This window comes from Carlito syrichta, unplaced genomic scaffold (assembly GCF_000164805.1).
Source record: "Carlito syrichta isolate Samal-C Ts95f unplaced genomic scaffold, Tarsius_syrichta-2.0.1 Scaffold302292, whole genome shotgun sequence".
NCBI classification, from domain to species: domain Eukaryota; kingdom Metazoa; phylum Chordata; class Mammalia; order Primates; family Tarsiidae; genus Carlito; species Carlito syrichta.
In genome coordinates, this window is record NW_007246388.1 from 57,104 (window position 1) to 79,538 (window position 22,435).

General features: G+C 37.3%; 1 protein-coding gene across 1 annotated transcript in view; it reads right to left on the reverse strand.

Moving 5' to 3' along the window:
- PAWR (pro-apoptotic WT1 regulator) overlaps window positions 1-22,435 on the reverse strand; it is a 96,955-nt gene that overhangs the window by 19,037 nt on the left and 55,483 nt on the right. Inside the window, exons 2-3 of the mRNA XM_008056231.2 lie at window positions 18,837-18,968; window positions 2,994-3,028 (exon numbers count right to left, since the gene is read on the reverse strand). Coding sequence (XP_008054422.2) covers window positions 2,994-3,028; window positions 18,837-18,890 — 89 coding nt within the window. The 5' untranslated portion in view covers window positions 18,891-18,968. The remainder of the gene's footprint in view (window positions 1-2,993; window positions 3,029-18,836; window positions 18,969-22,435) is intronic.

Below are 22,435 nucleotides of genomic sequence, written 5' to 3' on the forward strand. Positions count from 1 at the left end.
TAAAATTCAGTTCAGCTTCGATGGGCAACATGGTTGGTTCCATGTTTTTGCTATTGTGAACAGAGCTGCAACAAACACGCGTATGCAGGTATCTTTTTGGTAGGATGACTTGAGTTCCTCCAGGTATATTCCCAAAAGGGGGACTGCTGGGTCATAAGAAAGGTTAATTTCTAGTTCTTTCAGAAATCGCCACACTGTCTTCCAAAGAGGTTGCACTAGTTTGCATTCCCACCAGCAGTGTAGAGGTGTTCCTTTTTCTCCACATCCTTGCCAGCATCTGTTGTTGTTTTATCATTGATGGCCATACTCACTGGGGTTAGGTGGTATCTCAATGTGCTTTTGATTTGCCTTTCTCCAATGATGAGTGAGGCTGAGCACATTTTCATGTGTCTGTTGGCTGCCTGTATATCTTCTTTTGAGAAGTGTCTATTCATGTCTTTTGCCCACTTTTTAATGGGGCTGTTTGTTTTTTTCCTTTCAGCACATTTGAGTTCCTGATAGATCCTAGATGTTAGGCCTTTGTCAGATATACAGCTGGCAAATATTTTTTCCCATTTTGTGGGCTGTCTCCCTACACTCTTGATTTGTTTTGCTTTGCAGAACCTTGTTAGTTTGATGAGGTCCCATTTTACTGACAATATTTTCTAACATATGATGTCAAATGTCTATCTTTTAGCCCATTTCCCTTTTTTCATCCCTATTAATCAGCACACACTCTCATCAAGAAACATCCATTCTCTAGTCATTGTTACAACTTGCTAACAGATTAGTGAAAATGATGAACTGCTGAAATAAACTTTAACACATTTCTACTAGATAAGAGATAATTTCAGATATAGATTCTAGGTTTTGTGGTTTTTAAAATTTTTCAACTGTTTGTCCTGTTTAATTTTTTTTGTTGCTTTTTACATGGCATTAAAACAGAGTTGCTACAAATCAGTAAAAATGACTACCAACTTAAAAATACTTATAATAGTATTAAACAGAGCTAAACCTTTAAAAGCTGAAAAGTAACAAATTACATGCTCCAGGCTATGAAAAAAAAGTACAAGTATATGAACATGTCACAAGTAAAGTAACAGTTGCAAAAGCTTAAAAACAAAAATGTATTCCAAGGGAATAATTTTCTTTTCAATTTAGTACAATGACATGTAAATAAAGCTTTTAATGAGAATTTATGAAATTATTCCCATACTGATTCTAATTAAAGAACATAAATCTGAAAAGTGTCATTCATAATTTAAGGCTCTATTATTTAATAATAACTAAATATATAAGAATGATACAACAAACTTGTTAAGTTACCAAAGTTTATTTTTATTCTCCAATCCAAAACTGATGAAAAACTTTTTTTTTAATTTTGAGAATATGGCCTGGGAAGATGACAAATTATGGTTATTTCACAATAATTTCTGGACCCCTCCCCCAAAAAGGAATTATTTTCAGTTTAAACGTTCATGGTATGTAAAAATTATCAAGTAATATATAAATGTTTTTAAAAGAACAAGTTTCATTATACCTACATCAAAATTACTCACAAATGAAAACAAAAGCAACAGCAGTAGCAAACATACTGAGAATTTAACTCAGTGCCAGAAACTGTTTCAGATTCCCTTATTTTCATTGATTATCTTGACCTTCATATATAACTCTTTGTATTGTTAATAGATACTATGGCCCATGATAAAAATAAAAATTAAATTCTACTTTAATGTAACAGTATAAAAATTAGAGTTCCTGTTAAAGTTTAATATTGAATATAATAACCAAAACATTTTAAACTTCAACATATAAATAAGTGAAAACAAAAGTTTTATATGAATAAATTTAGGCAGATTGTCTTGTGCAGTTGTTAAGTATGTGGGCTCTGGAGTCAGGCTGCCTTAGTTCAATTACAAATTATTAGGTTTATAACCCCAGGGAAATTGTTCTACTTCTAAAAAACTCACCTCTCTCACTAAAAAATGGAAATAAGTGTTGTAACTACTTTGTAAGATAATCATGAGAATTGAATGAGATCTCTATGAAAAGCACCCTAGACATTATTCATACTCAACAAGACTGATCATTAGCACAAGTATGACCACATGCTTCTGCAAAACTTATGGCCTCAATAGGGAAGAAGGAAGTTAATATCCTAGACATCTCTACTGAACAATTTCTCATACCCAATACTGATTTTCTTCCTATACTTGCACATACACCAACACATACACACACTTCTGTAGAAGTGTTATTCCTGTGCAGAGGTGGTACAATGGACCGAATGGTTTGCCTGTCCCCATCCCCAAATTCACGTAGAAGCTCTAACCCTCAATGTGATGGTATATGAAGCTGGGGCCTTTGGGAGATAATTAGGTTTAGATGAGATCATGAAGGTGGGACCCTCATAATGGGATCTGTGCCCTTATAAGAAGGGAAAGCAGAAAGTTCGCCCTTCCTCTCCTCGTCTTTTTGTCTCTCTCCCTCTCTCTCTGCCAGAAAAGTGTTTCACTGTTTCTCTCTGTGAGTCAGGAAGAAGTCTGCAAGTCAGGAGGAAAATCATTGTCACTAGAACCTGACAATGGTGGCACCATGATCTTGGACTTACAGCCTCCAAAACTGTGAGAAGATATATTTATGCTATTTAAGCCAGCCAGGCTATGGTATTTTGTTATGCCACCCTGAGCTGACTAATCAAGTGATATACTTGTATTTTCAATAGTACATGAGAAAAAGCAATTTTAAGTTTTAATTTTGCAAAATTCATCAGACCCATAAAAATTCATAGTGTGGGCAGTTTTCAAAGAATTTTAGGATATGTCAGAATAAACCATGGTCAGATAGATATTACACTCCTACCTACGGCGTAATTTCTTTTTAAGAGCACAATATTAAGGTTTCTTGCTTTTTAAGAAACTGCTAAATTTAAACAGTTCTATTTAAAACATGGTCAGACAGATATTAAATTCATATCTACAATATGCTACAAATCATAACATAAGGATTCTTACCTTTTATATCTGCCTGAAACTGTTCTAGATGGCTCCTGTAAGGTAAAAATAATGACAAATCAGTTGGGAATTTGTGCATGCACATGATCCCTGATTACATAAAACAGATGGTAAAGAATACCTAATTTTGAAAGAACCGATTTAAAGCAACTACTATTTTTAAAAATTCACATTGCTGTCTAAACAAAACAGGACTCCACATATGATTTTCCAGCCCAAACTCATAGCTTAAAAAATATTTTTTTTTACTATGGAAGCATTTTTAAATGGACAAGGGGGACATCATTCATCAACCAGTCAACTTAAATCCTTTGGAAATCAACAGATATGTAAAATACAACCATTATATTCCTTATATATCCCCCTTTGTGTTTTTCTATGCCTTCAATTTTTTTTAAACAAAAAGAGCTACGATTTAGCACATGCATACAGTGATTAATGTTTATTTTTAAAGACCATTTGCACAGCTAAAAATGAAAAGTGAGAAAGTACATTCTATTGTGCTGATTCTAAGCTACCAAAAAAAAAGATTGCTGAAAGTTAAAATTAACCATTGGGGTGGAAAAATTATTACCTTGCAACTAACTAGACAGTCATTTCTGTTCAGTCATTTAATAGTCTAGGCTCTCAATTACTTTTGCAGTTTTAACAAAACAGATCAAAATCAAATGATGAGTCTTTAAAAACTGAATAATAACCTTTTTTTTCTAGTCAATCTTTAAGTTGCCAAGTGAGAACCTACAATTAAAGAATTTCTGATCTGGTTAAAATGAAGAATAAACCCCCTTTATAAGATGACCAGTTTTGGAGTAAAACAGTAAATATTGACTGCATGATGCAATGAAAGACTAGCAACATGGAGACACAGCACAGCAAACCATATGATTAAGACAAAGAATTAGAGCAAAGTTCCAATCACACAGGCCACTCAGTAGTTGTGAAACTGGGGGTTTAGTCTATCAGTCTTTGTCTCTTTATCTCTAAAATGAAATAACAACGCCTATTTTACTGAGCTATTGTGGAGATTAAGTTATGTAAGTGAGTGAAACAATTAGCATAACTCCTGTACAACAGGCTTTCAATTTAAATGTGATAGCTAAAGCAAACAAACAAAAGACTAACTGGGATATGGAAAAATGTCTATTAATTTTTCTATATGGAATTGTAGTAAGTCTTAGTTCCCCCAAGTCAATAAATTCCTATTACAACAGCCTAAATCACTTAGTTTAGTATCATTTGGGCATCAGTTTTTCATACACATGTCTTATTTTCTAAGTAAAACAAGTCGCTGACAGATAAAGATCCCCCTCTGATTCTTTCTTTCTCCCCTAAAACCCGAACTCACCAAGTATACAATAAATATATACTAACAACCAAACTGAAATAACTTCCTCAGTAATCTGCAGTTACAGAAAAAGTAACCAAGTTGTAGGAAATAACTAGGTGACAGGACATCAAAGTGTCCATATGTGTGTGGGCTTGACCATATAAACAGGATTACTTCTGGAAAAACCATGCTTTGATAGTTGATAGGAAGACACTTTAACCATCCCTGTACTCATAGCAGGGATAACAAAGACTAGTGAGTAGACTTTTAAGAGTTCTTATCTTTCTGTCATTAAGGAGGTTTCTCCCAATGATGAGGAGCCAGATGAGTTTGTACTTTGTGTACTAAACGCATAAAACAAATCCACTACCTGCAAAAATATGATGTCTCTAGTAAATACTAGCCAAGAATATATTTTATAAAATCTAGTTTTTAAGTTATTTTTGAAAGCTTAAAAATAGCTAGATTAAAGTGAATAATCACTGGTTATTTAGATAAAGCAGAACTATTAAGCTTATGTATATCCTCTCAAAGTACATTTTATTAAATGTGGATAATGATTTCATATAGAACTATTTCCCCTGGAGTTTCACAAACTCCAGTATTTCAACTAACATTTTTTAAAGGGTTTCTACATTCCGAAAGGGATTCTCCAATCCAGATGCCATTAAGGATACTTGTGGTTCATGGAAGGAGGTCAAATACCAACACCAACAGGACCTTAGGAGAAGTGGATTCTAACCCTTATGAAGGACTTTGAGGGCTTCAGAACTTCAGAGGAGGAAGTAACTGTGGATGTGATAGAAACAGCAACAGAACTAGAATTGGAAGTGGAGCCTGAAGACATAGTTGAATTGCTGTGATTGTTTGATCTTATGATCAAACTTTAATGGATGAGGAATTGATTCTTATGGATAAGCAAAAAAAGTAACTTTTTCAGATGGAATCTACTCCTGGTAAAATGCTGTGATCACTACTAACATAACAAAGGATGAAGAATATTCCATAAACTTAGTTGGCAAAACAGCTACAAAGTTTGAGAGGATTAATTCCAATTCTGGAAGAAGTTCTACTGTGGGTAAAATGCTATCAAACAGCAGCACATGCCACTGAGAAATCTTTCCTGAAAGAAGAGTGAATCGATGTGGCAAACTTCATTATTTTTTCTTTTCTTTTCTTTTCTTTTTTTAAAGAAACTGCCCTAGCCACTGGAACTTTCAGCAACCACCACCATAACCAGTCAGCACCATCAACAGCCAACAAGACCCTATACCAGCAAAAAGATTACAACTCACTGAAGGTTCAGATTATCATTAGCATTTTTTTAAGCAATAAAGTATTTTTAAATTAAGGCGCATACATCGCTCTTTTTTGATATAATGCTATTTCAAACTTAAGAGACTATAGTATTGTGCAAATACAACTTTTATATTCACTGGGAAACCAATAATTTTGACTTACTTTCTTGTGACATTCACTTCATTGCAGTGATCAGGAACCAAACCTACATTTCTTAGCGATCCCTGTATGATTCAATATCTTCTAAGTAATACACAGGAACCTGTCTTTCATTCGCATTTTCCTTCCTCAGTTCATTCCTCTTCTGCACTGAATTTTGTGACAAACTTGCTTTTTTTTGAGTTGGAGTCTCACTCTGTCACCTAGACTGGAGTGCAGTGGCCGCTCCCAGCCACCGCAGCCTCGACCTGTTGGGCTCCAGTGATTCTTCCACCTCAGCCTTCCAAGTAGCTGGAACTACAGGCGTGCACTATCACACCCAGTTAATTTTTTGATTTATTGTAGAGATGAGGTCTCACCAAGTTACCCAGGCGGATCTCGAACCCGCGGGCTCAGGCAATTCACTCACCTCAGCCTCCCAAGGCGCGGAATTACAGGCTGAGCCACCGAGCCCAGCTTGTGACAAACTTTCAATTTTCAAGTTGATAATTAAAAATTAAAAACTCACAATAAATATAGTTAGCATTTATAAAATAAAAAGGCTTTTTTCCCTCTAATATTGTCCTATATGAACTAAAACTAAGGCATATACTTTAAATGGCCTATCTAGATATGTATGAGAAAAAAATGCTAATGCTAGAATCTCTAAAACAAAGTTCCAAAACATGACCTCTCCCTCATTATGGTTACAGTTGAAATATTTCAGAATATGCCACATCAGCTTGATTGCCCAGATTGCCTTATACTAAAATGGAGTAAGCAAAATTGCTAAATGAGAGCAACCTCTATTAGATGTACTAATCTGTGGGTTATTGATGTATCCCCTGAAATGTTATGAATAACCTGGCAACAAATAACATTTCCGAGACCTGTAACAGCCATTTTCCACAATATGGTCAAACTCATACTAATAAGATATAGAATAGACCTTTAATAAATTCTGAAATGTGAAATGGAAGGCATTTCAAGCAACAAACTACAGTGACACCGTACTAACTTTACACTTTGAGCCAACTATAAATGACTTAAACTCAGTATCAGACAGCTTTCGATCTACGCATACTAATAGGAAGTAATGCAATTATAACGAATTTCTACATGTCTATATTTCTTTAGGTTAGCTTTTTTTTTTTTTTTTAACTAGCCACCTAAAACACACTTCAGTAAGTTTTACAAAGTATTTTCTACACAGCTACCTTGGCGCAGTTGATAAAATTAGAAATCGGTCATACTTGATCAAATCACTCCATGCTCATGCCTAAGATGTACAAACAATTAGAATTTGGGCTATATTAATTTTTACATAAGTAATATTTCACAGTTAAGATTATGAAGCAGATGGACAACACAAGCCCATTCTTGACTGGTGGATTTGATAGTTTTCTGCTAGAAACTATAAAGTATGAACAATAAAATGTCCCCTGAATTAGTAAGACTATATTATCATAATATTACTAGAGACTGGAAGGGGCAGTTTAGAGTGACTTCTACATCCCTGCCAAAAAAGACAAAACTGACCGTATCTTAAATTAGAAATGTTAGGCAGAAAAAAATAAAATCAACTCATTTAGTGCAGCAAAAAAAATCTCTAACAGTTTTTTTAGTTTTAATTGATAAATAATAATTACACATATTTATAGAGTACAAAGTGACATTTCAATTTTGATAGATATATACATCATGAGATGATTTAATCAGAGCAAGCAGCATATCCACCACCTCAAATATTTACCACTTCTTCGTGGTAAGAACATTTAAAACTTCTCTTTTAGCTATTTTGAAATATGCATTAACTATAATCACCTTGTGCAGTAAAAAAGAACGTACTCCTCCTGTCTTACTTGTAACTTTGCACCCAATGACCAATGTTTCTTCATTCATACCCCTACCCCAGCTGACAACTACCATTCTACTCATTACTTCTTTTTTTGTTGTTTGTTTGTTTTTGAGTTGGAGTCTCACTCTTCGCCTAGACTGGAGTGCAGTGGCTGCTCCCAGCCACCGCAGCCTTGACCTGCTGGACTCCAGCGATCCTTCCACCTCAGCCTTCCAAGTAGCTGGAACTATAGGCGCACGCTACCATGCCCGGCTAATTTTTTGATTTATTGTAGAGATGAGGCCTCACCAAGTTGCCCAGGCAGGTCTCAAACCCGCGGGCTCAAGTAATCCACTCACCTCAGCCTCCCAAGGCACCGGATTATAGGCTGAGCCACCGAGCCCGGCTTTTTTTTTTTTTAACATATTTTTTATTTTAAAATTGTGGGGTACAGTTAAGAGTTAGGTATACAAATATGCATTGTGCAGGTACCCTTGTTGATGAGGTGTGCCCCTCCATCCCCAGACAGATATTGACTACCATTAATCCCACCTCCCTTCCCCTCCCTGACCCCCTCCCATAGTTTCCTGCCACTATCAATCCTTTTCTTACAGTGTTACAATAATTGTTCAAGGTCTACTTATGAGTGAGAACATGTAATACTCAGATCTTTGTTTCTGTGAGAGATCACTCAGTATTATAAACTCCAATTCCATCCCCGTTGCTGCAAAATTCATGATTTTGTTCTTTTTTTATGGCTGCATAATATTCCATGGTGTATATGCACATTTTTCAATCCAGTCTTCTTTTGATGGCCAGCATGGTTGGTTCCATGATCTCGCTATTGTGAACAATGCTGAGCTAAACATACATGTGCAGGTGTCTTTTTTATAAAGTGATTTGAGTTCTTCAGGGTATATTCCCAGTAGGGGGATTACGGGGTCATACGGAAGGTCGATTTTTAGAGCTTTTAGGAATTGCCACACTGATTTCCACAGAGGCTGCACTAGTTTACACTCCCACCAACAGTGCAGAAGTGTTCCCTTTTCACCACATCCTCTCCAGCATATGGTATTTTTTTGAGTTATTGATAATGGCCATTCTGACTGGAGTGAGGTGGTATCTCAGTGTAGTTTTAACTTGCATCTCCTTGATGATTAGTGAGATTGAACATTTCTTCATGTGTCTGTTGGCCGCTCATATGTCTTCTTTTGAGAAGTGTCTGTTCATATCTTTTGCCCACTTTGTAATGGGGCTGTTTTTTTCTTTTCAGCATGTTTGAGTTTCTTGTAGAACCTAGATGTTAGGCCTTTGTCAGACATGGAGTTGGCAAATACTTTTTCCCAGTCTGTGGGCTGTCTCCCTGCTCTCTTGATGGTTTCTTTGGCTTTTGCAGAAGCCTGTCAGTTTAATGAGGTCCCACCTGTCTATCTTATCTCTTATGGCCCGTGCGTTTTGGGTTTTGTTCAGGAATTGGATGCCAGTTCCAATTTCCATAAGGGTGTGTCCTGCATTTTCTAAGTTCTTAGGGTTTGAGGTTTTACATTTAGGTCTCTGATCCATTTAGAGTTAATTTTTTGTGTATGGGGATAGATAGGGGTCTTGTTTGAATCTTCTGCATGTGGTCAGTCAGTTTTCCCAGCACCATTTACTGAATAGGTTCTCCCCACTCTCTACTTCTAAGAATACAACTTTTAAAAAATTTCACATACAAGTGAAATCACTTGGGACAACAGGTATGAATATAGAGAATAATATGTTAAGTGAAATGACTACCTTATAATTTTAAGGAGGAAATGTTTGACATTCCTAAACATTAGAAGAAAATTCTACACCAATGAACTCCCCCTCAGATTTGTAACTGTGGCCACAAAGATTTCTAGTCAAAGAAGTTCAACTGTATAATCACTAGAAACTTCAATAATTAGTATAACTGTTAAAGCTGATGATCCCATTCTAAATGTGAAAAAAAGAAGAATAAGTACACCCACCCTTCTTATCTGAGGTTTCCTTTTTGTGGTTTCAGATACCCACAGTCAACCACAGTCTGAAAACAGTAAATGAAAACTCCAGAAATAAGCAACTCATAAGTTTTAAATTGTGTGCTGTTCTGAGTAGCTTGACGAATCTGGTGCTGTTCTGCTGTCCCACCCAGCACGTGAGTTATCCCTTTGTCTGGCATATCCATACTGTCTATGCTCCCCATACATCGATCAGTCACTTAGTAGTCATCCTGGTTATCAGGTAACTGCCGCGGTATCCCAGTGATCACGTTCAAGTAACCCTTATTTTACTTAATAATGGCCCCAAAGTACAAGAGGAGTGATGCTAGCAATTCAGATATGTCAAAGAAAAGCCATAAAGTGCTTCCTTTAAGTGAAAAGGTGGAAATTCTCAACTTAATAAGGAAAGAAAAAATGATATGCTGGAGTTACTAAGATCTATGGTACAAACAAATCTTCTATTTGTGAAGTTGTAAAGAAGGAAAAATAATTTTGTGCATAGTATACATGGGGTTTGGCACTATCTACGATTTCACGCATCCGCTGGGGGTCTTAGAACGTATCTCCTTTCCACAAGGGGGGTGGCGGGGGAGACTGCTCTACCAGTATCACTGAAACTGCTCATAAAAAGTACAACCGTTAAGACTGACACTAATCACGTTTAGGAGGGGTTCCCATGGAGGAGCAATCCAGCATGAGGTCTCAGTTTGAGTACGAAGAGAGTTCCTAAGAGCAGCCTGTCAAAGGATGGTAGAAGTTAGGCAGGATAAAGGGGGCTTCTTGCATCTGGGTATGAAAAGAGTAAAGAGAGAGTTCGTGTATGGGGACCAACATGTTATATCAGAACCCACTTGTGATGAGGAAGGCAGAAGTATGAAGGAAAGACAACAATGAGAGATATGTTACTACACACAGAGGACTGAACAAATAAGAAAACATATTAAAGCCAGTAGGAAGCAGGTTTCTCAATGTTACAAAGGGAGTTAAAAATACTAGAATAAACCCTGTAGTATTAACTTAGAAGGTATCAGTAAATTGGAGGTATCAGTAAAAATTTGTTTTAGTATATAGAAGATATAGGTAGGCAGGTTGGTAGATTATTAGCTAAGCAGAGCAGACAGTCATCTATAAATGTGTGTATAGGCATAGACATATACACATTTTGTGGGTATGTACATAGAACGGGACTGGAAATGGTGACACACCAATAACAATGACCAAAAAGTATCTAAAAGCTAGAGCCTAGATTCTTGGCTTCAAAATATCACCTTCCAGCAAAAGAAACTAGGATTCCTTAAAGAAATGGCTGTTCCCAAAGCAAGAGTGGAAAAGTTAAAGATAAAACCAGTAGTATCTTCTTGTGCCAGAAACAAGGAGGTGTTCCAAGAGTAATGGAGACATGGCAAAAGATACAAAAGCTTAAAGAGGCTTCTAGTGAGCTGGTGCCTCAGCTGCTCTGCTTGGTCCCTAGTGCTTCATGATGGAGAAGCTGAGCACCTTTTTTTAAAAAAAAAATCAACAAAGTCCTTCTAGGGAGGAAGCTGCCGAGAGAGACTGTTGGCTCCAGGCTCTGACTCACCACTGTAGTGCCTGCCCGGAATCTGGCAGCAAGGGCTGCAGAGAGAGCACAATGAGGAAGCCCAGAGACAGAATCCCAAGGGAAAAGATAAAAGAGGCACCCTGCTACCTTCTTGAAAACTGGGCAGGAAAGTGCTCTGGCTTGCTCACTATGGAGGGACAGACCCAACTCAATCTCTGTGACCAAAGGATTAACTAACTACTCAGGGATTGACTGTGACCCAGAGGGAATATCCTAAAAGCACAGACTCCAGAGGGACAGGACAAGGGCTGAATCTCAGAGGACCCACCCCCATCCTGATTCAGCTGAGGGACAAAGGGTATGACGAGAAAAGGACGAGGGAGACCTCCAAAAAGATCCGTGGTGAGTTCAGGGCTAACCCAACCCCCTCCTCCCCAGCAATCTTCTGAACGTCAAACCTACACTGCTGAGGCATGACTAAGAGGGACAAACCCAGACAGAGCCAGACATTCGCCACACTAGGAGGACTCTACTCCAGAATAAGACTGACTGGGGAGTCCCCCTACCCTGCCAGAACCTGGGGAAGAGACAATCCCTCAATTTTCACAGGAAGGGATCCCCTGACCATACTAGAGTGGGAGGGGAGGACTGAAGCCCCACCTACCCCCACTGCCTCCTTCCTCCCTGGGATGGACACTGGGGAGACAGTGAATGAGGCAGAAGCTCTCTTGAGGATTTAGCAGAGAAGCAATTGAGAGAAATAATTACAGAATCCGTCACAAGAGGGAGGTTTTTTTGTTTGTTTGCTAATTTTTTTTTTTTTTGAGTTGGAGTCTCACTCCATCACCCAGGCTGTAGTGCAATGGCACACTCACGGCCACTCCAGTGTCGACAAGCTGAGCTCTGGCGATCCTTCTGCCTCAGTCTTTCAAGTAGCTGGAAATATAGGTGCGCACTACCACACCCAGCAAATTTTTTATTTATTGTAGAGGCGAGGTCTCACCAAGTTGCCCAGGCTAGTCTTGAACCCGTGGGCTCAGGCAATCCACTTGCCTTGGCCTCCTAAAATGCTGGGATTATAGACTAAGCCACCAAGCCTGGCCATGTTTGCTGATTTTTTAATATTTTTCCTTTGTGCATGAATGTTTATGTGAGGGTTCAATCTGCATCTCCTCAACCCTTTTTTTCCCCTCTTCTTTCTTTTTTTGTTTTTTGTTTTCTCTTTATGTGTGCACGTGAAGGATTGAGTGTTCCTCTTTCAGGTTTTTTTGTTTGTTTTTGTTTTGTTCTTCTCTTTTTTTAGTTCAGTGTATGTGAACACGTGTGAGGGTTTGATTTGAATTCCTTTTTTTCCTTCTCTTTTCTTTTTTTTCCCTCCTTTTTCTGCTCCCTTCATTTTGGGTTGGGCATGTTTGTATGTTTGGTGTTCCTGCTTTTCTTTGTTGTTGTTTCTTGTTATTCCACCTTGTTTTGATATGTGTTTGTGTGCATGTATATGTTTAAATGTTTTTTTGCTTTGGTTTCTGCTGTTCCATTTTGTTTTGTTTTTAATTTTTTAAAAAAATTCTTGTCTGTCTCATTTCATTATACTTTTCTTTGTTCTTCTCATTGTTGTTACTGTATCTTGGGATCGCGGTACACACACATACTCATTGCATCGTCATATAGAGTGGTAGTGGGGAATGGGTCTCAGGGAACCCATAACACAACTAGTGAACATTGTGATTTGCAAGTAGTTTCTGAATCCTAACTCTCCATCCTTCATCTTACTCAATTCTCAAAAGTACAGGAGATAGCAGAGTTTCCCACCCATAGCCCTTTTCAAAATAGAACAAATTCAGAGCTCTGATGAGGGAAGAAGAGAGGGAAGAAGAGAGGGCTGAGCAAGCATCAGAAGTGAAAGCCTCTCCCACTGACACTGAATAACAGAACTAAAGAGAAAAGAAAGAGATCTGTCACAAATAGGGGGGGGGGAAAATCAATGGAGGTACACAGGTAATTCCCAGTGTTACAGAGAGAAAATGCCTAAAAAATCATACCTCAGAGCCCAATATGGAAGTCACCAACGACTGATCCCTGAATTAAACAATGATTAGGGAATGGATGGAAAGAATGAATAAGACTCAGGAAAGACAAGATGCAACACTAAAAGAACTTGTAATAGAGATTTTGGCCATAAAAAATTCATCCAGGAAATAAATAACAAGATGACAAACATGGAAAGCAGAATTAATCAAGAAGAAGAAATACTCTCAGAACTTGAAGACAAAAACATGGAATTAACCTAATCTGAAAAAAACAGAAAGAGGGCAACCCCCTCATGTCCCCCTCCCACTGTGGGAGCTTTTCTGTCCTCTCAATAAGTCCTGCTTTCTAAAAATAAGAATGGAAACTCAGTAAAAAAGAAAAAAAAGAACAAAGCCTCCAAGAGATGTGTGATTATATCAAGAGGCCGAATCTAAACCTGATTGGTATCCTAGAAGAAGGGAAATGGAAAATACCTTGGAGCAAGTATTCCAGGAGGTTATCCAAGAAAACTTTCCCCATCTCACCATAGATGTGACCAGCCAAACACAAGAGATACAGAGAACCCCCACAAGACATTAAATGAGAAGACCAACCCCTAGACACATAGTAATTCGCCTACACAAAGTAGGCACAAAATAAAAAATCCTAAAGGCAGCAAGATGATAAAGGTCAGACTACCTACAGGAGAAAACCTGTCAGAATAGTAGCAGACCCACTGGCAGAAACATCTCAAGCTAGAAGGGACTGAAGTGCAATATTCAAAATCCTCAGAGAGAAACAATTTCAACCAAGAATTTCCTCTCCAGCCAGGTTCAGCTTCATCAGTGATGGAGAATTAAAATCCTTCCCAGACATTCAACCCCTAAGAGATTATGCAGCTTCTAGACCAGTTTCACAGGGAACCTCATATTGGGGATAAACAATCACATTTCAATAATCAGCGTGAACATGAAGGGACTAAATGCACCATTGAAAAGACAGAATGGCAAGCTGGATAATAAACCATGACCCAATAATTTTCTGAATCCAGGAAACTCATCTCACTACAAGGGATGCACACAGACTCAAAGTAAGAAGATGCTGAGTTTCCAGGCATGTTGATCGCAAAAGAAGATAGGAGTTCCAATCTTAGTATCAGTCAAAACAACCTTTAAGCTATCAAAAAAATTTTTAAAGATACAGAAGGATACTACATAATGATAAAAGGTTCAATCCATCAGCAAGAAATATCCATCCTAAACATATATGCACCCAAACACAGAAGCACTAGCATTTATAAAGCAACTACTAAGTAAACAAAATAAAGATATTGACTCTAACACTACTATAGCTGGGGACGTTAATACCCCACTAACAATCCTGAAAATCAGAACAAGACAAGGATGCCCACTCTCACCCCTCCTGTCTAACATTGCGTTGGAAATCCTAGCAATAGTAATTGGACAAGAGAAGGAAATCAGGGGTATCCAAATAGGAAAGGAGGCAATTAAGTTATCCCTCTTTGCTGATGATATAATCCTACACCGCGAAAATCCAAGAGAATCTGTCAAAAACCTGCTTTCCCTGATAAAGGACTTTGCAAAGTCTTGGGGGTACAAAATAAACATGCAAAAGAAAGTTTCATTCTTATACATCAACAATATGCAAGCAGAGAACAAAATAAAAAGCACAATCCCATTTACGATAGCCACACAAAAAAAGAATTTCCTTGGCATCTTCCTAACCAGAGAAGTGAAAGACCTTTACAATGAAAACTACAAAACACTGCTCAAAGAAATCCAAGAAGACACAAACAAATGGAAAATATTCCATGCTCATGGATAGGAAGAATCAACACCGCTAAGATGTCCACCCTACCAAAGGTAATCTACAAATTCAACTCAATACCCATTAAATTACCAACATTATTCTTCTCACACCTGGAAATGACAATATAGAAATTCATATGGAAACATAAATGACCACGAATAGCCAAAACAATCCTCAGCCAAAGAAACAAAGCGGGAGGTATAACACTTCCAGACTTTTAAAACTTTACAATAAGGCTACAATAATCAAGAGTCCGGAATTGGTACAAGAATAGGCATATGGACCAATGGAACAGGATAGAGATTCATGAAGCAAAACCTCAGGTTTTCAACCAACTCATCTTTGACAAAGTATCCATCAAAAACCACTGGGGAGGGGAGAGCCTATTCAGTAAATGGTGCTGGGAAAACTGGTTGACCCCATGCAGAAGATTGAAACAGGACCCCCACCTATCACCATACACAAAAACCAACTCTAAATGGATCAAAGACATAACCAGGCAGCCAACAGACACATGAAAAAGTGCTTAGCCTCACTAATCATCAAAGCAATGAGAATCAAAACCACGCCGAGATATCACCTAACCCCAGTAAGAATGCCCATCATTAATAAAACATGGATTGCCTGAGCCCGCGGGTTCGAGACCCGCCTGGGCAACTTGGTGAGACCTCATCTCTACAATAAATTAAAAAATTAGCCGGGTGTGGTAGCGTGCGCCTGTAATTGGAAGGCTGAGGCGGAAGGATCACCAGAGCCCCAGCAGGTAGAGGCTGCGGTGGCCAGGAGCGGCCACTGTACTCCAGTCTGAGTGACAGAGTGAGACTCCAACTCAAAAAAAATAAAACAAACAACAACAGATGCTAGTGAAGATGAGGAGAAAAAGGAACGCTTCCACGCTTCCACACTGGATGGATTTAGAGTCTACCATACTCAGTGATCTATCACAGAAACAAAGAACAGAATGTCATATATTCTCACTCATAAGCAGACCTTGAACAACTATCATAATACTATAAGAAAAGGATTGGCAGGAGTGAGAAACTGCCAGGGGAATAGGGTGGGGGGGGGGGGGGGGAGTGACATGACGGGAACAACCGCTAAGTAAAACTAAATACAAAATAGTGAAACTTAATGAGTCTGCATACTAGATGGTAATAATGTGTCAATTTTAATTTCCTTTTTTTTTTTTGAGTTGGAGTCTCACTGTCGCCCAGACCAGAGTGCAGTGGCTGCTCTTGGCCACCGCAGCCTCGACCTGCTGGGCTCCGGCAATCCTTCCACTTCAGCCTTCCAAGTAGCCGGAATTACAGGCATGCGCTACCACGCCCAGCTGATTTTTTATTTATTGTAAAGATGAGGTCTCCCTTCCCAGGTGGGTCTCGAACCCACGGGCTCAGGCAATCCACTCAACTCAGCCTCCCAAAGGCGCGGGATTATAGGCTGAGCCACCGAGCCCGGCTCTAATTTCCTATTTTTAACCACTATGTTGTGTTTATATACAAGACCTTGTTTCTAGAAAACAGAGTAAAGTATTAGTAGTAATGGGGCATCACATTAGCAACTTACTCTCAATTTAGGAGAAAAAAAGTTCTCTGTATGTAGTACTTACGATTTTTCAGTAAGCTGAGATCATTTCAAAATGAAAATAAGTGAAATAAAAAGACGAGAAACACAAAACTCACAAGTGCCTTCTCACAAAATGCCACTGATTATGTAAACTAATAAACCTTTTTAATAAGTAATTTAGGCAATACATATACTTTTTTAAAAAATCCAGAATTACAAATGCACATTCCTTTTTATCCAGCAATTCTACTACTAGGATTTTCTCCTACAGATTTACACACACACATGCAAAAAAGCAGATGTCCAGTTTTTCACCACTGGATTGTTTATAACAAAAAAAGAATATAAAGAACCTAAATGAGCATTAAGAAAAGTTCATTAGAATATTTCTATAAAATGAAATATTCTTTACTGGTTAAAAATAATACTAAGGAAGCTTTATGCTGGAGTCTCTCCACAATATTAAATTTAAAAAGGTCAAGATGCAAAACAACATGCTTAAAATGCTCTTTTAATAAAAGTAGGTTAAAAAGGAATACATATATAGACATATAAATATTTTTAAAATTTCATTTTTGGAGTTGTTCTGTAAAAATACACAAGAAAAGAAAGCACTAGTTACCTCTACGGAAGGTACCCAAGTTGCCGAAGGAGACTTTTTACCACGTATATTTTATGACTTTTGCATTTTGTACCATGTAACTGTATGCCCTTTTTAAAATAATTTTTTATTTTTTATTGTATTTTAAAGATGTGGGGTACAATTCAAGATTAGGTACACAAGTGGTCATTGTACAGGTAAAGTTTGTGCCTCCCTTTGGTACCCACTTCACCTGGTTTGAGATCATGTATAAAAATAAGTTTAAAGTTTAAAATGCTACAAAAATTGTTTAAGACTAGCCTACATCAAGAACATTCTCAAATTACAGTTCATATAAAATACTCTGTAGAGCAGTGGTACCCAACCTCTTTAGCATCAGGAACCAGTTTCGTGGAAGACAATTTTACCACAAATTGGGGTGAGGGATGGGAAGTGGTGATGGTTTCAAGATGATTCAAGTGTAAAACATTTATTGTGCACTTTATTTCTAGTATTATATTGTAATATATAGTGAAGTAATTATACAACTCATCATAAAATTTTTAAAAAGAGGTGTAGATGGAAGTGGTAAATGAAATAACAGGTAGGCCATATGCAGGCTAAAATAATTGTCAGACTCTGACTTAAAGCCTGCCACCAGATGCAGCTGTACAACTGAAGTACATCCACTCACTTGCTACTCATTGATGGGGTTTTGATATGAGTTTGCAAGCGAATGACTTAAGGTCTCTGTGCAGTCAAACCTCACTGCTAATGTCAATCTGTATTTGCAGTCACTCCCCAGCGCTAGCATCACCACCTCAGCTCATCAGGCATTAGATTCTAATAAGGAACAAGCATCCTAGATCCCGTGCATGCCCAGTTCACAACAGGGTTCGTGCTCCTATGAGAATCGAATGCCACCGCTGATCTGAAAGGAGGCTGAGCTCAGACGGTCATGTGAGCAATGGGGAGTGGCTGCAAATACAGATTAGCATTAGCAGTGAGGTTTCACTACACAGAGACCATAATAAATCAAGAATAAACTGTAATACATCAACTGTTTGCAGATTCATGAAGCTTCTTGCTTGCCCGCTGCTCACCTCCAACTGCACGGCCTGGTTCCTAAGGGTCATAAGGACTGGGGACCCATGCTGTACAGTATATGCTTTACATGGAGGCATTCTTACATGATCAACTCCCAATTTTCTGTGCCACGAGAGCCCAAAATAATAGCTAATTTGAAACTGAGTTAAATTTTATTTTTAAAAGTATTTTATAATTACACAGAAACAAGTGTTTCTGGCAATTCACAATACTACAAATTACATTTTATTATAATGTTTCATATGCTACTTTGGAGAAACTTCCTGTTCCACTTCTTATTTGCTATGTAATTCTAATGGAAATAGCCTGGAGCAGAATTGGCCACTCACTTTAACTTACAAATTCCTAAGAAGGTAATCATTTTTCTTGGTTATTTTTACAGTTGATATTGCTTAAGCCTGCTTAATCAGACAGTCAGCAAATACTCACTGATCAAGAACTAAAAACCAAACACTGCCTAAGTCAAAAATTATTTGGATACAAGGAAAACAGTGGCTAAATCCCTCAAAAAATAAAAGCTGGTGCTACCAAAATGACTAGAAACATTATTAACAGTAACTATTAAATTGTCACTAAAATAGAAAGTGACTTCCTGGTATTTTGGAATACCTGTAGTAGATAGGAACTGCCTGGGTCTAATAAGCTTGCAGCTTCATTCTGCATCGTGTTCTGCTGTGTGATTGCATCTTCTCGTTTCCGCTCTTTCTGTCCTGCTTCGTCATCTTCATACTCATCTAAGCACTAAAATAAAAAATAGTTTTGGTTTTATTTCCACATGCAATTAGCAGGATGTTTTGATAGAACATGAAAATATATTTTGATGGCATTAAAGAAATATCTGTGCATTCAGAAATTAGTTTATACAATACAAATATTCCTTTCAACAATACATGCATATAACTCCCACAATTAAGTTTCCTACTTAAAACTCATACTTCCACATCTACTCTCTGCCAACAAATCCCTTCCTAAGCTCTATAACTCTCAGTGACAGGGTTTTCTTAAAGGGAAGACAATTCATTCATTTTTGCATTATTCATTCAACTCGCAAACCAACTGTGTCTACCTTAAACAAGGCACTTTACAGGGGGTAACAAAAGTTACATCACAGATGTGGAATGCACAGTCTAGAAGGGAGGAAAAGACACACATATATATAATTTAGTGATAAAAGCCATTTTCTAGTTTAGTGCTGCCTATGAGAACATAAAGGATGAGTATTTTCACCTGGGGAGTTAGGAAAGACTCTATTAAAAACTTTGTAATTTAAAGGATGGCTATAATTTGGAATTGCAGATATAGAAAAAAAGAAATACAGATGGTACAGCATATTGAAAGGGCTTACAAGAGAGAATTGCTAAAACGCTGAATCAACTCCAGCAATTATCTATCTCCACACTGTTTACATGAAAACAAAACAAAACAAAACAAACACATCTCTACCCATTATATCCATTATGGGATGGGTTATCCATTCCTTGCAACTGAACACATCCCAATACATTGTCCTAAAGAGTTCTGTGAGAGAAAAAATAGTGTAAATCTCTGCAGGCAGGCACTGTTTGAACAGACTTTAAGATACTGAGCAAAGCACAATATGGCAGGGAAGACAATAGGAAAGGTGCACAAAGTTTAAAAAAAAAAAATCGTGCACAGAAAAAAAACACACTGAAGCTACTATCCAAAAAAATATGGGTCACTGGAGTATCCAGAGATAGGAGGAACATCGTGGAAGGGTTCTAACCCATTCAAAGACAAGTCTACAATGAGGGGTGTGAAAGAAAACATCTGTTTGATATGGAATCTTACAAAATTAGGATGATATAGAGAAGTTTGAGCACAGAATGGAAAGGGCAAATTAAAGGAACAAGCTGGCTGAGATTCCAGGGAATGTTCAGGGTTTTCTCCTGAAATACAGCAGACTGCTTATACAGGTGTCACCTGATCTGTGGGAACTGGGACCTAAGAAAATAGCACAAGAAAAATGATGTTTTGGCTATTACTATAAGTCTAAACTGTTCTTGAACCTAACTTAGAAACCAGTGTCCTCTGCCAGGATCCACAGGCTCACATGTTAGGCTGCAAGAAGGGTAAAATCTCAAAGCTTTCACAGTTCTTGACAAAGGTGAGAACTGGAAAAGTATATGTTTCGATCATCAAGGAACATAAATAATAAATAACCTGAGAAGTTTAGACTTTTTACTACATAGCACGGAAAAATGTTACAGTGCTGCCATCCCTTGGAATATAAGTACAACATAGTAAAATTCTTTTTGGAAAAATAATCTGGATATAACAATTCAGAGTATGTACTCCCCGGTAGTAAGGTTAGTATCTTCCCTGACTACCTCTCTGGAGCAAGTCTCTACTTCGGACACAATGCTGTAGGCCCACTGATTCTCACTGAGTCTGAACTATTCTCTATAAGGCATTATGGAATTTTGCAGTGGCATCTTTTGTCATCTTGATGGGAGAAGCCTGGAATGCTCTCTATCTTCAATTTGAAAAACTAGTTCTGCTAAGAAAGAACTGACATACATCCCACTCAACTGTAGACTGTAATGCTGAATAGGCATGCAGGTGAAAAATGTTTATACTTATCTGAGCCCAACCACTTACTGATAAAAACAAAGCAAAAGGAGGAAGTGCAGGATTTTAAAATATATACAGACTTTTCCAGGAAGACAGCTATCTTATAAATCCAGGCAACATGTTATTTTGTTTGTCATCTTATTTTTTAAAAGTTGCTTGCCGTTTTGGAAAACATCACTAACAACAAAACTAGCCATAATTTTATCTGTCCAAAAAAAAGTCTGAAAGTCACTGTGCTATGGTTTGATTGTTCTTTAAGACTTTGCTTAAGGTAAAAGATTGTATCATCACAGTTATAGTATCACCACAGTGTTTCATATTCCCATTATAAAACAAGGTATATATTGTACATATTCAATACATGTTTACAGAATGAAATAGTGGGGTGTTTAGTGGAGAGACTAGATTGACCAAACCAGATTACAAGACACCAAAGCTAAGCAGAAATTGGAATGTGAAGTAGTAAACACAAAAAAAACCAGTCAACTATTGTTCAATTCTTGAGTGTTCAATTTCTTAAATGAGATATAACATGTTGCTTTTGAAAAATTAACTTCACAGATGAATATATGTTAATTATGGAAATAAACTTGACTTGGAAATCTTAAAAGTAGTAAATTCCTACTATAAAAACTTAAAGATTATTAATGTAGAAATATAACAAGTTCATTGACTGAAATAACTAAAAGGGATTAATTTCATGGAAGCTTCTACCTATAAATTTTATCAGTTATTTTTTTGCCTATCAATTTTATAAAACAGAATTCCACAAAATTCAGTAGTTCAGAAAAGGCAATGAATATACCATTTGCCTATATAAAACACAAACTGTGTTAACACATTTTTCAATATTTCTAATAATATACGGAAAAGAATATGAATCAGATTCTAAGAAACATAACTACAACAGAACAAAAAAGAAATGCCAACTTCAAACAGTAAGTTCAATAGCACTTATGTACAATAAACCATATAAATACCTAACTCCCCAATGCATCTAAAAGACAATTAAGTAAACAACAATCCTGGCAAAGCTTCTAGGGGGAAAAAGGATTAGTGCTCTATGGGGGGAAGGGGAGCCTGTATTTGGGACTACACAAGTATAAACCATGAATGTGGATTAAGTGCCTGTGCTTTCCAAAATGAAAGCTACTATCTCCATGAAAGGTATTAGAGGAGTTAAGATAGATTCCACTCATTTTCTTCCAGGAGACCATATCAAACCTATCAGTATTGTGGCTTCTTTATCTGTCTTCTTCTTTGGAACTACCCTTTTCATCCTCTATTAGTCCTTTATCTAGCATTTATCACTTTGCCATCACTCACCTCTGGCTAGCTTTACTTTACCCTTCCATCCCTCCTAAGTTACTTTATAATTAAACAACAACAAAATGTCCAACTGAAATAAGGTCAAATTAAGTATCTCTATGTGAAAGGAACTGAGCAAAACAAACAAATGACCTCTCTCTTCTAATTGGGTAGCAGAAAAAAGCTATTATATATCTATGCTACAATAGTTTAAAAATTGCTACACATATACCCTAAACTACACATACAACCCTAAACCCCTAAACTAGAAAGTTTGGAAACTAAGTGGAAAAAATGAAAATGTATAC